Below are 18,214 nucleotides of genomic sequence, written 5' to 3'. Positions count from 1 at the left end.
TATGAGGACTATATTAAGGAACTTTACCTATACCTGCCAATTCTAAGTCAGCAGTTTTGTACACCAAACGAAAAGCAAATACCAAATTTCAGCCATTTCGGTGGAATATAGAGGCCAAAAAATTCATAATTCCGAAAATCGGGAGGTACCGTTCTATGGGGGCTATATAAAGGCGTGGACCTATACCGACATATTTCAAATGGAAAACTTTATAAGCCAAATGAAGACTAAATACCAAAATTCGTACGGTTCGGTGGAATACTGAGGCCACAACCTTCAAAATACCGAAAATCAGGAGGTACCGTTCTATGGGGGCTATATCGAAACATGGACTTATACCGACGAATTTCAGTCGGAAATGTTTTTACCCCCCAACGTAGAATAAATACTAAATTTCATCCATTTCGGTGGGTTGTTGTGGCCACACCATAAAAATACCGAGAATCGGGAGGTACCGTTCCATGGGGGCTATATGAAGGCGTGGGCCTGTACGTACAAATTTCTGAGGGAAAGTTTTATACCATCAACGAAGACTAAATACCAAATTTTAGCCATTTCGGTGGAATATTGAAGCCACAACGTTCAAAATACCGAAAATCGGGAGGTTCCGTTCTATGGGGACTATATGAAGGCGTGGACCTATACCGACAAATTTCATATGGAACGTGTAATACTCTAAATGAAGACCAAATACCAAATTTCAGTTATTTCGGTGGAATATTGAGGCCACAACCTTCAAAATACCTGAAGTAGGGAGGTACCGTTCTAGGGGGGCTATACTAAGCCGTGGATCTATACCGGCAAATTTCATATGGAAAGTTTTATACCCCCAACGAAGACTAAGTACCAAGAAGAAGATTAAGTACCAAATTTAAGCCATTTCTGTGGATTTTTCTAGCCACAAACTTCAAAATACGGAAAATTGGGAGCTACCGTTCTATGGGGGCTATATGAAGGCGTGGATCTATACCGACAAAATTCTGGGAGAAAGTTTAATACCCCCAAAGAAGACTAAGTACCAAATGTTAGCCATTTCAGTGTGATAATGACGCCAAAACCTAGAAAATACCAAAAATCGGGTGGTACCATTCTATGGGGGCCATATCAAAACGTGGCCTGATATAGCCTATTTGCAATACCAAACATCCTAGGAGAAATATAAACTGCTATACTAAATTACAAAGCTCTATCTTAATAATTGCTAGCTGTATATTGATTTCAACAGACGTAAGGAAGGACGGACATGGTTATATCGGCTTAGAATTTTACCCTGATCAGGAATATATATATACTTAATAGGGTCTTCGGAATGACAAACTTATTTATACCCTCCATATTATTGAGGTTCGACCTTGGCTTACAAAATTGTCATCTGCGGTATCTGGTGTCGTTAATGAAGGTGAATCTGGTCAACAGAGCTGATTGACTCTGATTGTCTTTATCTTGGCGATGTCCATGACTTATCTTACTTGGTCCATCAATCTTCAGTGAAATGAAATGCCAAGAATAATCGAGATAGTCCGAAGACATTCGTATACATACACACATATGTTCCCACAACATCCCGGAAATGGACAAGGAAGAATTCTGTCGTATCACTGAGTACACGCCGATTCATATTGGCTCAATGATATGGGACCTACTTCTTATCGTCGAGTCCGAACGGCGTGTCCAAAGACACCACTTGTAGAGAAGTTTTCCATGGTTGAGACACGCAGGAAATGTTAGCCGACATACCGACGAAAATTTTGGCTTTCTGGTCAGGATTTGATCAGCAAATCTTTTGAGTGAAAGGCGAATGTGCTTACCACTGCACCGCGGTAGCTCCCGAGCGAACATTACTTTGTGCAGAAAGAACTCATATCCCCAACCAGACCAGAGTTCCGATTTACTCGCAAGTGAAAATTTGGGGGGATGCACGGTGGATCCACCCATTGGCCAAAAATAAAAAAAATTAATGTCAAAATTTTGGTACAACATCTGGCAACTCTGACAGCTATGACATGGACCTTTTTAAAAATATATTAGTTTTTGTTTCGTTCGAACGCGATCTTCTTAAGAATAGCTTCAAAAGTCGGAACATTTGACTAATATTTTTTGTTGTGAGTACAACCTAAATTTTAAGTGCAAGTAAATATATTTAAAATATTGCGAAACTAATACGTATGGCAACATATTATAGTGGATTTCGAAGGAGGAGGTAATAGCTTCATTTTCATTAAAAAATGGCGTTTTATCGTGTTGTAGAATTCTAGTTAACTGCATATTTTCTTAGTGTATTTTGTAATGCCAATTCGATCATATACTTAAATTTGACATAAGGTTTTAGTTATGATGCCCACCGGTGCCCACCTCTGGAATAATTTTCCAAAGTAGGTCATGGGTTTAAGATTATTCAGTATTAAAATCAGCTGCCATCTAGTGCCAGACTATAAATGGTGGGTCGCTGACTAAAGCTGCCCTAGAATAGGGTTTCTAGGGTATAACTCTGTTATCTGACCACGTACATTAACATAATTGGCATCAGTGGCAAGATGAAGAAATCTTCTTCCAAATTTGTCTTTCGTTGGCGGTACGTGCCTTCCAGGCAGAACGCTAAAAGATCTATATTAAAATGTTTACAAATTTTCAGACAAAAATCCGCTAAATTGGTTGGATTTTATTTTGTTTTGGAGAATGTTTTTGTTTCCCCAAGCCTATTTTTGCATCATAAGATAATCGCGACCTTTGTTCATGTTATTTTGTATTAAAAGCATAAAACAATTCCTACCGTATACTCCCTCCAGAGGGGAAAGGGGGGAAAATGTTACGCTCGTGGTTTCTTAAATCACTCTTCGCAGCAGCACAAAGCTGTAACCGGCGCATTGGCTTGATTTTTACACTCTATATATTTTTGTTGGTGAAATTTTTTTGGTGGGGGTGGGGCATGTTTATTTGAGTGTGCGGTAAGTTTTTGTTCGGGTTGGGGAAGGGGGCAATTTGCCCCCCTCAACTTACTCAAATTCAGGAAGAGTTTCACTCGCCAGTGGTATTCGAGCGAATTAGAGCGAGTATTCGGAGCTCTGCTTACGACTCTTGAGAGGAAGTAAAATTATAAAAAAACTGGAACACAATTAAAAACAAATAAGAAAGTATCAGTCAGTTGTGCTGACGGAGAAATATCCTCAGCCACTGACAAAAAAAAAAACAAAACAAATAAGCCAAACCAAACACAGTAATTGCGCCGTATGTAAAATATGTATATTGATTTTGTATCACGAGTTGGTTTTAAAATCTGTACGTATCGTAATGTGGGGCTATAGCAAATCATTGACATATACGAAACTTTTTTAGTAACCAAGCTTTTTCATAAAATACTCGAAATATTAAAATACGTTAAACTATGTTTGGAACAAATTTTTGAAAAAGTTTTAGAGTTATCTTGCACAATATCCATTTAAGTATGTGTGGGCAGGGTTTTGGAGCTATTGGAAAATTATTTCAGGTAGTATTGACTTACTCCGGAAAAGTTTGTGCCGTTGTAAATGCGGCCGCCAGGACAACCTACTGAAAAAAGAATCAAAACTATGCGAGAGGAGCTCTCAAACTTCACTTTTTCAGAATCTTGTGTGGGAGGTATCCGAAGGTGTGGACCGATATAGTCCATATTCCAACCTGATACATGACTAAATAAAATAATACGATGTACAAAAAAATAATCAGAAAGTCCCTGCGAGAATTATCTTACGGTTTAGCCATTTTAGTTGGTGCCGTCAGGGTTTCTCGGAGCTTTTAGGCCAATATCTCAAGAAGTATAGACTTGCACAAGAAAAAAATTATACCGTCGTAGTCGTAGTCAAGGATAACATACTGAAGAAAATTTCAGAACGATCCGAGAGGTGCTCTTAAACTTCACTTTATCCGAATTTTGTGTGGGAGGAGTGGACTGATATAGTCCATATTCGAACCCTATATATATCTGCAAGGAATAATTCGATGTGCGAAGTTTGGACTAAATCAATTGCTCCCTTCGAGTGTTGTCGTTCACACAATTTTACAGGAAAATTTTGAACTTTTGTGGGGGAGGTACCAGAAGGAGTGGTCGGATTTGGCCCATGTACTATACATGTTCGCAGTTAAACTAAGTTTGGACAAAATATGAACATAGCCAAAATTTGGTTCGAATCGGTTAATTCGTTCGAGAGTTATCGTGCGTACCAGCCAGACAGACAGACGGACGAACGTGACCAAATCGACTCCAAATTGTCTGAAACGAATTTCGTCCAAACAAACTTGGGGTCTAAACCCGTTATTTCGATGAGGCACATTTTTGGTCTTATCAAAGTGTATATACCCTTTCTAGCCTGAAGGCTAAGGGTATAATGAATCAGTTGACTTTGTCCACAGAGGTATACCCTCAGCGTGTGTGATTTGAAACACATTTTTCCAAAAAAAAGTATGTATTTAGGGGGTCTTCATATTGGGCGTATGCACTTGCCAACAAAGATATGCATTATGATAAAATCTCAAAAGTAGTGCGGGGGAGGTACCTAAAAGAACGGATCGACATATTTTGGGAGCCATTCCTCCATAAGACCATTAGATCTGTAGTGGAATTCTGTAACTCATTTTTTGAGTTACCGACAAAAATCGGTAGAATTAAAACGCAAAAGTATGAATGAAAATTATCAACAAAAATTTACAACACTGTTGATATCGGTAGAACTTAGCTACAGCTTTATTTTGGTTGTTAACTCACCAAATATGTTCGCTAATTACCGAAATTAAAACCATATTAATTTTACCGATTTTTGTCGGTAACTCGAAAAGTGAGTTACAGAATTCCTTTACAGGAAACATGGGCTTGCCCACGAAAAACATGACATCGCTGAAAACAGTACTGTCGAATTCTCGAACAGACCCTTAACCGCACTTAAACGAAAATATTGATCATTTCTGTGGGTGGTACGCTAAGGTTTGCGCCGATAGGACCACTTTTGAACATAAACTAAGTTTGAACCAAATATTTCGAGATCCAAAGTTTTGGACCAAATCGGCTACACCGTTTATGGGATATTGCGCTTACTATTTTAGTGAATATTTTCGAACTTTTGTGGGAGAGGTACCGGTAGGAGTGGACCTATAAACACCATCTTCGAATTTAATTTAATATTCCAAGAAATATTACGATATGCAAAGTGTAAAGTGTGGACTAACGCAGTATTCTGTTTGGGAGTTGTCGTGCGCACCAGCATGTACTATACATGTTGGCCGTAGGGTTTTTTTTTTACAGTTTTCTGGTCATTTTCTTAAGAAGTATGGACTTGCCACTAATAGGGGCCTAATAGGGGCCTTGAGTGCAACCTGTTGCAAGAAAAATTAAAACGATTCAAGAGGAGGTCCTAAACTGCACTTTTCCGAAATTTGGTGTGGAAGGAATCCGAAGGAGCTGACATATATAGTTCATATTCTAACCTCAAGGAGTGGTCAAATATAGTCCATATTGGAACCTGATCTATATCTGGTAGATATATTAGGATGTGTAAAGTATGGACCAAATCGGTCATTCCCTTCAAGAGTTATCGTGCGAAAAATTTTTCCGAGGTGGAGGTACCTGAAGGAGTGGAGCGATATGGCTTATCTTCGAACTTAAACTAAGATTGGACAAAATATTATGAAGGCCAAATTTGGGACCGGATCGGCAGATCCGTTCGTGAATTATCTTGCGCTCCGACCACTACACACGGTGTCATAGGGGTTTTTTGCCCCTTTCAGGCTATTATCTCAAGAAGTATGGACTTGCCCCTGATGAAACTTGTACCGTCGTATGGGGGCAGTGAATACAAGTTGCTACACCAAAAATCAAAGCGATTCGAGAGCAGCTCCTAAACTGAACTTTTCCGAAATTTTGTGTGGGAGGTACCAGAAGGAGTGGACCGATTGAATCCATATTGGAACATCATCTAAGTCTGGTAGAAATTTCACGATGGTTAGTCCCTTCAAGAGTTATCGTGCGCACAAATTTTCCGAACTTTTTCGAACTTTTGTGGGGGAGGAACCGGAAGGAGTGAACCAATATAACCCATATTGGATCTTAAACTAAGTTTGGACAAAATATTACGAAGGCCAAATTTTGGAGCGAATGATCCGTTCGAGAGTTGTCATGCGCTCCAGCCAGCCAGACAGACAAACAGACAGTCGGTATAAGCATATTGTGGGCAGCGGTGAAGTCACTCTCAAACCCCGGAAGGAGGGATGACAGGACCTCAGTCACGTTTGGCGACGTTACGTTGACATACCCGAAGAGGTGTGCAAGTTATTTAATTCAGTACCCCGAGAGTGACAGTGCGAAGATCTCTTCCTGCCGAGGATGAACCACCACAGTTCACAGTAGATGATGTTGCGAATGACATCAGGAACGCTAAATCAACCAAAGCGTTGGGCCCTGACGGAATTTCCATGGTAATGTTGAAACAGCTGGATGAGCCGGGAGTGGAGTATCTCACTAAAGTTCTCAACCTGTCGCTAGCACCCTTATTGTTCCCGAAGGGTGGTCCCGCTACTGAAGACAGGCAAGGATGCCAGCAAAGGTCAATCGTACAGGCCGATTTCGCTTTTGTCACCTGTAGCGAAGACCCTTGAGGCTTTAGTCCTCCCCAGCATTAGAAATAGCTATCAAGTTGCCGATCATCAGCATGGATTCCGTAAGCAGCACAGCACGACAACAGCGCTGCACGCCATCTCCACATATATTTGCCGAGGACTCAACCAGGAGCGGCCATGTGATAGAAGAGTGATGGTGGCGTTCGACTTATCAAAAGCCTTTGATACAGTCAGGCACTCCACGCTGTTTGAGGACATCGAGCAGACAACCCTCCGGCCAAGTCTGAAACGTTGGATAATCAACTATATGTGTGGTCGCCAGTCGTATGTGGAATTCAGGAACAAAAATTCAAGCCCTGTAGAGTGAAACAGGGAGTTCACCAAGGAGGGGTGATATCTACGGAACTGTTTAACCTCTACCTTTCCTGTATTCCGACCCCTCCAGACGGCATTGAGATAGTAACGTATTCGGATGATTGTACAATCCTGGCGTCAGGTACCTACCCTGATGACATCTGTGAGAGACTGAACTCCTATTTAAGCGATCTTACGACCTTTTCCAAGCGAGGAATATGCGGATATCCGCCACTAAATCGACGGCCACTCTGTTCACCTCATGGACGGCGCAGTATAGAAGAGAGTTAAATATCAGGATCGATGGTAGCAGAATTCCGACCACAAACTGTCCCAAAATTCTTGGGGTGACATTCGACACCACTTTTACGTCGTCCTCGCATGCCACAGCTATCTGCGATAAACTGAAATGTAGGAACAAGGTCCACAAGTCCCTAGCCGGCAGCAGTTGGGGTGCAGATAAAGAAACCTTGTTGACCACGTATAAAGTGATAGGTCGGTCTGTGGTAAGCTATGCGACGCCAGTTTGGTCCCCGAATTTATGTGACACACAGTGGGATAAGATTCAAATTTGTCAGAACGCCGCCCTGAGAACAGCAACAGGGTGCCTCCTCAAATCTATAGTGGACCATCTACATGAGGAGGCAAAGATTCTTCCAGTACGACAACATAATGAGACGCTATTGTTGCAGTACTTGCTCGGGTGTTACCGTGAGATCCATCCTAATCACCATCTGCTGGCCACCAATACACCCAGGCATATCAAGAAGGATATTCATGCTCTAGAAACGGCGGTCCAACAGTATAGGAGAGAACCTCTAGATCGACTGGCATATCAGGCAGGTTTGAACAGCATTCACACGGACACAGTTGCTAAGACCATAAGCAATTATTGTGTGAATGCAGTCATCGGAGTACATCCCCCATCTATCGCAGCTGAAGAGCGTCAGCTGCCACGACAAACCAGAGTAGTTTTGGCTCAATTACGCCCGGGATATTGCAGTCGCCTAAATTCCTATTGGGCGGGAATCGATCGCACCGTGCAAGACATCTGCCCAGTATGCGGCATGGGCCCGAACGATACTAAGCACCTATTCAACTTCCCCGCCAAGCCTACTCATCTGACTCCAGTGGATCTGTGATTACATCCCATCGAAGTAGCCACCTTCCTGGAACTGGAGATAGACCCAGAGCCAGATTGAACAGGAGGACGAACATACAAACATAATAATAAAACACTGTTACAACAACAACAAACAGACGGACATGACTAAATCAACTTCAAATTGTCTGAAACGGATTTCGTCCAAACATACTATTATTTCGATAAAATAAATGCTGAGGTTATAACAGGAAAACAATTAAAAAAGATCCAGTCGGCTTTGTCGACAGATATATACCCTCAGCCTATGTGAATTGAAACTTTCATCTACGGATAGATCGAATGTATTTAGGGTTTTTGTTCAGAATTTGTTTGGCTCTTTTTGGACATTAGAACTTGCCGACAAAAATGTGGATTTGGATTGAAGTTCCAAAGTGTTGCGGAGAAGGCACCTACCTATGTCGGTCGGTCCATTATGGAAGTGGATCTTATTTTGGGAGTCATATCTTTTTGATAGATATCGAGCCCACTAGTCATTTCAGTGGGTCATCGTATAACTGTATAACTTTTTGACAAGTATGCCAGGAAGCATGGACTTGTCCACGGAAAACATAATATTGCTGTAAACAGGACCACAACGAAAAGCATCGGTATACATTTTCAAAGGATCTTCGAACAGACCCTAAACTACACCTAGACACAAATGTTGAACTTTTGTGGGGGAGGATCCCTAAAAAGCTACCGATATGGGGCCATTTTAGAAGCTAAACTAAATTTGGACAAACTATTAGGAGATTCAAAGTTTGGACCAAATTGGTTGCCCAGGTCAAGGGATATCATGCATACCATTTTATATTTCTATTAGATCTGTGAAATTTGATACAAATTTATCCACTGAAATTTGTGTAGCTTCCCAACAGAACATGGCCAATATTGGTGATTAATTTCCAATAGAAAATCAATTTGTAAAATAACCTTGCACACCTCACCGAAACTAATCATTTAGTTTTGAGTTTCCAACCCAAAACATTTTTCCATTACCAAAATTGTAATTAAAAATTTTCCAAAAAACATGAAGAACGAAAAATTGCAATTCCTCTCTCTGCATCTCAAATATTGTTAACCAAAAAAAAGTTTTTAATCAAAAACTTACCTCTGGTATGTCATCGGGAACTTTTCCCATCCAGGATAGCGATAATATTGTGCAGTCGCATTTTGTGTTTGTGTTGCGCTCAAAATGGAGATGCATTCTTTAATAGTTTCACTGGTTAATACTAGACTATACTCGTATATTTCGGAGTGTGTGTTTGTGTATTTTGAAGGACCCTTGATGACTTGCTGGCTTGTTGGCTCAATTTGCTCTGTTGCTTCTGTTGTATGCGGGTGTGATGATGTTCCTCTTCTATCGCAAAGCGAGTAAATTTGATTTTGTTTGCCTTTTTCTGGGTTTTGGTTGATTGATTTTTAATAGTTGTTGCTGCTGCTGTTGTTCCTCGCTATGTATTTTCTAAATGACTTTAGTTGTGTGTGTGTGTGTGTGAGTTCTTCCTGATGCAATTGGTTGTCGTGTTTTTTCTTCTTCTTTTGTGAATAGTTGGGCGGTTTTTCGTTCTATGTATTTCTTTGAAATTTTAGCAATATTCTCTATTCTATGTTCCTACTAAATTTGTTGTTGTTGTTGTTAATGCTAAACTAACTACTTTTGCAATTATTTCCGTTTGCTATAAATAACAGATGCTGCTGTTGTCATCATCATCATCATCGTCGTCAGCATGAATATCGTCATCATCATCATGAACATCATTATCGTGTCTTTCACAGCAGTCGCATGAAACTTCTTCATTGGCAACTAAAATCTGTTAACTGGAGGCAGCATTGGTGGTTCCTGCAAAGAGAATTAGAGAGGAAGAATGAGAAATGGAAAGGAAACATGACAAACAAATGTTAAAGGAAATCATTAGAAAATGTGTAAAGACGAAAAGAAAATAAAAAAAAAAAACAAGTAAGAACGGCGTTAAGTTCAGCCAGGCCGAACTCGTTATACCTTCCACCACCAGTTGTATTGAAGTAAAATGGACCAATTCTTTTCCTTCCGTTTATGATGAAGACTATATAACAAATTTCAACAAGTTCGGTAAAAAATGTGGCTAACCTTTAAAATACCGAAATTCGGGAGGTACAGTTCCATGGGGGCTATATCAAAAATACCAAATTTCCGATATTTCGGTAGAAAATGTGGCTAAAACCTAAAACAACCGAAAAACAAGAGGTACGTTTCTGTGGGTGATATAGGAAGACGTAGACCTACACTGATAATTCTTTTCTGGAATATTTCATATCCCCATGGAAGACTAAATAATAAATTTCAGTCATTTCGGTGGGATATTGACGTCACCACCTTCAGAATTACGAAAATCGAGAGGTACCATTCTTACTTACTTACTTAGCTGGCCCATTACAGAACATTTGTTCCATAGGCCGAACTAAGAAGAGATCTCCATTCCTCTCTATTTGTTGCTTCGCACTCTGGAATATCGCGCCTTTTCATCTCATCATCCACTTGTTTGCGCCATCTATTCCTAGGCCTGCCAATTCTGCGTGCACCGCCAAGCGGTCCGTATTTATATACCTTTTTAGCGGGTTCATCATCGCTCATTCTCATGATATGGCCTAGCCAACGCAATCGTTGCATCTCGATACGTTTAACTATATTCATGTCTTTGTATAGCTGATATAGCTCGTGGTTCATGCGACGTCGATATTCACCGTCAACGCAGATTGGTCCGTAGATCTTTCGAAGAATTTTTTCTCTCAAACACACCAAGCACAGCCATGTCTGCTTGCGCAAGTACCCAGGCTCCGTAGCCATACATCAGCACGGGTAGTATCAGTGTTTTGTAGAGCGTTATTTTTGTTTGACGAGATGTGGCTTTGTTTTTAAATTGCTTACTTAAACCAAAGTAGCATCTGTTGGCCAATACAATTCTTCTTTTTATTTCACAACTGATGTCGTTTGTTGTGTTTACGGAGGTGCCGAGGTAGACGAAGTTTTTTACTACCTCAATATTATAGGAACCAACTTCCACAGTCGGTCCGAGCTCAATGGACGCATTGCGCGTCGACACCATCAACTTGGTCTTCTCACCGTTTACCGCCAGACCCACTTTAGCAGATTCTACTTCGACCTTCATAAAGTTATCGGTTACTTCTTTTACTGATCGTCCCATGATGCCTATATCATCAGCATAAGCAAGTAACATGTGGCTATTGGTGTAGATTGTGCCACTTCTTTTGACGTTTGCCTCTCGTATAACCTTTTCCAGCAGGATGTTGAAGAGATCACACGAAATGCTGTCTCCTTGTCTGAAACCTCTTTTGGTACCAAACTCTTCGGAGAGGTTCTTTCCTATTTTAACTGAGAACCTCGTGTCAGTTAAAGACATTTTACAAAGCTGGATGAGCTTTGCGGGGATACCAAATTCAGACATGGCTTGGAATACCTTTGAACGCAGCGGGCTGTGGAAGGCTGCTTTATAATCGACAAAAAGGTGGTAGGTGTCGATCTGCATCTCTTGGGTCTTCTCTAGGATTTGCCGCAGGGTAAATATATGGTCAATGGTGGACTTGCCAAGTCTAAAGCCGCATTGGTATGGTCCAATTATCTCGTTGACCATAGGCTTTAGTCGTTCGCACAATATCCCTGACACGATGTTGTAGGCAATAGGGAGTAGACTTATGCCCCTATAGTTAGAGCATACAGTCTTATCTCCCTTCTTGTGGACGGGGCACAGGATACTCAGGTTCCAATCGTAGGGTACTTGTTCTTCCTGCCAGATGGTGCTAACTAGCTGATGAATACACATTATCAGCGCGTCGCCTCCGGTTTTAAACAGCTCGGCTGGTAAGCCATCGGCTCCTGCTGCTTTATTATTCTTCAGCCGGTTGATTGCTGTTTTTACCTCATCTTGGCCGGGCGGTATACATTCTATATCATCTTCTGGGATTGGATCTGTGGTATCATCGTCTTCGCTACTATTGGATACCAGCAGATTGGAGAAATGTTCCTTCCATATCCTGAGCACGCTATCTGTATCTGTTACCACATTACCTTGCTGGTCTCTACAGGAGGATGTGCCTGTACCAAAGCCATCTGTTTGATGTTTCACTCTTTGGTAGAATTTCCGGACTTCATTCTGGCTCCTGTACATCTCGATTTTTTCACACTCCCGCTTTTCCATTTCTCTCTTTTTCTTGTGGAAAAGACGTTTCTCTTCTCTCCTTTTCTCCCGATATCTCTCTCGTGTGCTACGTGTTGCTACTGATTGTAAAGTAGCTCTATATGCCGCATTTTTCTCTTTGGTAGCAGCACGACACTCCTGGTCATACCATGAATTCCTTTGTGGAGGTCTCTGGAATCCAAGTATGGATTTTGCGGCTGTTTGCATGGAGTGGGCAATATTTTGCCATTGTGTTGTTATGTTATCGGGACAAGGAGTGCTCTCATTGAGCAATTGGGCTAGTTGAGTGGAATATGCTGTGGCTATCTGTTGTGTTTGCAGCCTATCGATGTCCAACTTCCGCGTTGTGTCTGTTCGTGCTTTATTTGCAACGTTTAGACGGGTACGTACCTTTGCTGCAACAAGGTAGTGGTCCGAATCAATGTTTGCGCCTCGGAAAATCGTATATCCAACACGCTGGATGAATGTCTTCCATCTATCACAACATGATCAATTTGATTACTTGTTCTTTGATCTGGAGACAGCCAGGTGCCCTTATGAATATCGAGATGATTAAATCTGGTACTGCTAACTACCATGTTTTTTGCAGCTGCAAAGTCTATCAGCCTCATACCTTTGTCAGATGTTTCACTGTGGAGATTGAATATCGCGACTGTTGGGCCAAAGATATTCTCCTTTCCAATTTTGGCATTAAAATCGCCTAGAATGACTTTAATGTCATGGGCAGGGCAACGGTCATATGTTTCTTCTAAGCGCTCGTAAAATATATCTTTGGTCTGTTCGTCCTTTTCTTCCGTGGGAGAATGAGTTTAGCTTTTATTCGAATTGCAGGAAGTCTTTCATTCACTAGGGTGAAGCTGGATACCAGATGTTTTAGTCTCCAACTAACTACGATTCCGCAACCAAACTCATGCTTTACGTCATGGCAGCTATAATACAGTGCGTCACCTTTAGGTGTTGTTGTGACGCCTTTCCCAATCCATCGTATTTCCTGTATGGCAGTAATATCGGGCTTGTACTTTTCTAGTACGTCTGCCAATGCGAAGGCTGCACCTTCTCTATAAAGAGTGCGAACATTCCAGGTGCAGATTCGCAGATCATGGTCCTTAAAACTTTTGCGGGGTTCGTCAACTTTAGAGGGGTTTGTTTTCCTTTTCTTTCGTTTTTTCTAGGGGAGGGTTACTAACCCGATGCCCAAACCCAAGTTTTTAACGTTCTTATGGGTGAACGCGCGGCACATGTTAGCTCACTAACTTTAACGGGTGTTAAAGGCAGTTCCCCAGGTGACACCACGGGGAGGTCAGTGTCCACTTGAGATGAAAGAGGGACCAAGATAAATCCTGGGCTTTGCCATGTTAAAACCGGTCAGGACCGTTCTTGGTATCTTCCATCCCCTACGTCACCCTCTTTCGGGTACCTCCCACACAAAATTTGGGAAGACTGCAGTTTAAAGACTCGTCTCTGATCGTTTTTAAATTTTTGGCAACATGTTTTGTATGCGGCCCTAGTTAAGACGGTACAATTCGGGGCAAATCTATGATTCCTGAGAAATTGGCCCAAAAACTCAAAAGAAAAAAAACAAAAAAAGGGCCCGATGAGAGTTATCGTCCGCTCCAGCCACTGCACATCGTGCCATAGGGGTTTTTACAGCTTTTCGGCTATTTCCTTAAGAAGCATGAACTTACGGTCAAAATTTGGACCGAATCGGTTGATGCATTCGAGAGATATCGTGCGCTCCAGACTGACGGACAGATGGACGGACGGTCATGGCTAAATCAACCCCAAATTGTCTGACGCAAATTTGGTCCAAACATACTTGCCGTCTAAAGCCATTATTTCGGTGAGGCACATTTTGGTCATATGGAAGTATATACACCCTCTTTAGACCAAGGGCTGAGGATATAAAAACAAGTTCCCTGCTGGTTATTGGCGGTCCGTTTCTCAAGAAAACTCCTTCACAGAAGCTTAACATGTTTGTACTTTAATTCACTTTAAGACCACTACGAGTATTTACTTTTAATAGCATCGTTGAAGTGGCGGTCGGTTCTATGCACGGGACTGACTCGTATATTTGTTCAGCATTGGAGCGGCAATATATCTCGCAGTGCCTGCTCCTAGCTCCATTGATCCGTGCCGGGGTAGAGAAGAGCTACGGCCCTTGGATCTTTTTCGGCTAGCAGATACGCATCCACCAAATGTCAACATCGGTGAGAGATGTAAAGGATGCAGGGAATGGGTGCACTTACGAAGCTGCTCTGGTCTTAGATGCCTCCAGGACTACTGTCATAGGAGTTTTGTTGCTGCTTGCTGCGCCACATCATCTTACGGCTAGTCTCCAACAATGTCGTCGGAATCGAGCCACCTCCGAAGTCTCGCCAACAACAACAAACCCAGCAACTAACACCACATGTTGTTGTTATACGTCGTGAAAATGCATCGTTCCTACCTGCAAGTTAGACCTAATTTCCCAGCGGGACGATGAATGCAGCTGGATGACCTCGGAGTTTAATAAGTGTCCTCAACCATCTTTAACCACCCATATTGTACCAAAAGCCTGGAAAATTGACAGTGTGGTCCAGCTAAAGAAGGCAGGTAAGAATGTGGGCAGAGTCGAATCGTACAGGATGCTCTCCCTCCTGTCACCATTAACAAAGATTGCAAAGATTCTAGATGCACTACTACTCCCCATGAGTAGTATTTCAGTTACCCAACATCAACATGAATTTTGGAAAATGCACAGCAACATTACATGTCATGCCCACATATAGAAAATAGAAGAAGTCTTCTCTCCAGCCGATTTTGAAAAGTTGGGTAATCAGCAGGGACGTACGCAGGATTTCATTTCGGGGGGGGCCCAACTTGACCAAAAATCATAAAAAAAATTAAATGTTGTGTAGCGTTACGTAAAGCTATTTAAAGGGGTTATGGCCACTTATAAGCATCAGAAAGGCCATTTGCATGCATTTTTTATAAGACATCTATTAAACCTAGAGTTACCTTCTAATGTTTTTTTTTTTTTTTTTTTTTTTTTGAAAAATCTTTCTGACAAATGAATGCCTATAAAGCACTGTTTTTACTAAAGCAGTTTGCGATCAGCATATATTTTTGTTGGGTCATTACGAACCTAATAATCTTTTCCATTATCGAAACGGAATTAAAAAAATCAATTTTCATACATTTTGAACAGTTAAAATCAAAATTTCGATTTTAACAAAAAAAGCACCGCTTTCAAAAGTGCCAAAAAAGACGTTTTTAGCGTCTATGCTACATACAAAACACAATAAATGTTTCCCTTCGAAAGCTAATATCTCGGTAAATTTATGTCCGATGGACTGGAAATTTTGGCACATATTCCATTCTACATGTACTTTAAAATGAGCCAAAAAGTTTCGATTTTTTGAATTTAATATGAAATACTGGTACAAAGTATGTAAATTCTATAGAAAGAATTCAAAATATTTAGGATACAATTTTAAATATTTGCAGAGTAGTCACGGTGCTCTTGAATCAAATTTAAATGGAAGGTGCTTACACATGGGAAGTTTTTGCGGATTCTGAAACTACAAAATTCATAGATGAGAAAAATCAAAAAACAAAAAAAAATCGCCGGAGCGCTTTTTAAAAAAATCGCGATTCAAGTTGACATTTTAAGGGTAGTTTAAGTTTATGCGATTTTGCTTGGCAGCCGCAAGTGCTATCAAAATGGGAATAAAAAAATGTTGTAGCTATCAAAATTTTCTACAAGATTGACCTTAATAATATTTTCGTAGGTTTTACAACTTTTGAGATATAGAAGTTAAAATTGGGACAATTCAAATTCAATTCAATTCTGTATCGTCTCCTTATAAAACAACGTCATGACTGCAATTTCCCAACTTAAACTTATATATCTAAAAATATGGTACAACCCAGAAAAATTACATAAGCCAGTCTTGTAGAGAATTTTCAAAGCTATAAGATTTTCTCAGGTCCCACGCCGATAAGACTTGCCGTATTCAAGCAAAATCGCGAAACCCTAACAAAAAAACCTAAAAATGTAAACTGAGCTTATTTGTCTCAAAAATGGTACAGCCTGAGAACAAATCATAAACGTCAATCCTGTAGAGAATTTTTACAGCTACAACATTTTCTTTAGCTCTATTTTGATTGGACTTGTGGTTTCCAAGCAAAATCGTGAAAACCTAAAAAACATCTAAAAATGTCAATTTTGGCCGCGATTTTTTTAAAAATCCCTACAGCGATTTTTTCTTGTTTTTGGATTTTTCTCATCTATGAACATTGTTGTTTCAGAATTCACAAGAACTTCCCTGTGTAAGCGGTTTTCATTAAAATTTAGTTAAGGCGCTCCCTTCATAACATTGTTTTATAAATGGGCGATAGAGTCAGTGCATTGTCCCAATTTGAACTTTAATATCTCAAAAATGGTAAAACCTACGAAAATACCGTAAAGGTCAATCTTGTAGAAAATTTTCATGGCTACAACATTTTCTTCAGTGTCATTTTGATAGGACTTGCGGTTTCTAAGTAAAATTGTGAAAACCTAAACAACCCCTAAAAATGTCAACTTGAATCGCGATTTATTTAAAAAACGCTCCGTCGATTTTTTTTGTTTTTTGATTTTTCTCCTCTATGAACATTGTAGTTTCAGAATCCGCAAAAACTTCCCAGGTGTAAGCACCTTCCATTTAAATCACCGTGTAGTATATTTAGAATTGAAAATAGACAATATCGGGCCAGGTTCGGTAAACTCGCCATGTAAAATTTACGCCCCGTTTTTAGTATATTGAAGTTTTTAATCATACATGTCCACGGTATAGTTTATCGCAGAATTTTACAACCACAAAGAATTGCCGTTGTCTTTGCTATAGCAAGATTTTTACTATTTCGATGATCTTAGCCGAATTTTTAAGAATATCGGCTGCCGTTGTCTTTGATATGTTTCCAAATGAAAGCATTAAGAAAAATTTAACAGTTTTTGAGATATGGTGCGAAATCTATACAAATTATGGAGTTCTTAGATATATTATAAAATTTAAGGCAATAAATGTAGTTTTTCCAGTTCATTATTTGTCCAAATATTTATTCTGACCTTTATCTACAAATTTGCTTCAGAGGTCAGAAAAAGATTTGCATTGGTTTCACAGATATAGCCCCGAGTTGCTTAAAAAGTCAATATTTAACAATGTTTAGATGGGACCATAATATCCAAGCCCGATATGACTCAACAAAACGCAACTAGGGCTTTCGTACTTTGGGTCTGTACTTTCAAAAAATCCTCACTTCATATTGTTTGCACAAGATTACCTTAAAAATGTTGCACCGGGAGAGATAGAGTCTGATCATATTCTTTTCCGTTTAACTCCTTGAGGAGCGTAGTGCCTCTAGAGTCTGATACCAGGATTATTTTTACTTTCAATATAATGTTAAAAAAAAGCGTTATATTTTTTTCTTAATTATACGGTTAGAAGTTTTTGGACTCGATGACAAATACTTTGATGGACTTAGTTCTATATAGTTTTGACAAATAACAATCGATCCTTATTGAACCCCACTTAATTATTCGCTAATAATAAGCTAATTAATTTTAGAAATGGATCTTATTTTGAGATACACTCCTCTTGATAGTTACCGCGCCCATAAGCTATTTTAGTTGGTCACCGTAGTATTTAGAGTTTTGTCAGGAAGCATGAATTTGTCCACGAAAATAGGATATCGCTGTAAACAAGACTACAAAAAGTCCAAAGGATCCTCGAACAGTCTTTAAACTGCAGTTATGTTAGACTTGTATGAGGACCTGAAGATGTTGTCCAAACATATTCTCTTGGAACTTGATGTACTTTTGGAATTAATTTTGCGAATGGACCGAGATAGTCCATATTAGGTTCGATATGTGGAGTCTAAAATCATTATTTTGATGAGACCTATTTGTATACATAAT

The 18,214-nt window shown here is 40.1% G+C and overlaps 1 protein-coding gene across 2 annotated transcripts in view; it reads right to left on the bottom strand.

Moving 5' to 3' along the window:
* Positions 1-18,214, bottom strand: part of Tusp (WD40 superfamily protein Tusp) — a 134,735-nt gene that overhangs the window by 80,472 nt on the left and 36,049 nt on the right. For both annotated transcript variants that reach the window (XM_073962070.1, XM_073962071.1), the window contains one exon: positions 9,192-9,923. In XM_073962070.1, the coding sequence (XP_073818171.1) occupies positions 9,192-9,287 (96 nt within the window). In that variant the 5' untranslated portion in view covers positions 9,288-9,923. The remainder of the gene's footprint in view (positions 1-9,191; positions 9,924-18,214) is intronic.

Source organism: Musca autumnalis, unplaced genomic scaffold (genome assembly GCF_047663935.1).
Source record: "Musca autumnalis isolate F117 unplaced genomic scaffold, ASM4766393v1 scaffold_1, whole genome shotgun sequence".
In the NCBI taxonomy this organism is placed as follows: domain Eukaryota; kingdom Metazoa; phylum Arthropoda; class Insecta; order Diptera; family Muscidae; genus Musca; species Musca autumnalis.
Note: the sequence above shows the minus strand (reverse complement) of the source record. Positions and strands in the feature narration are given on the sequence as shown.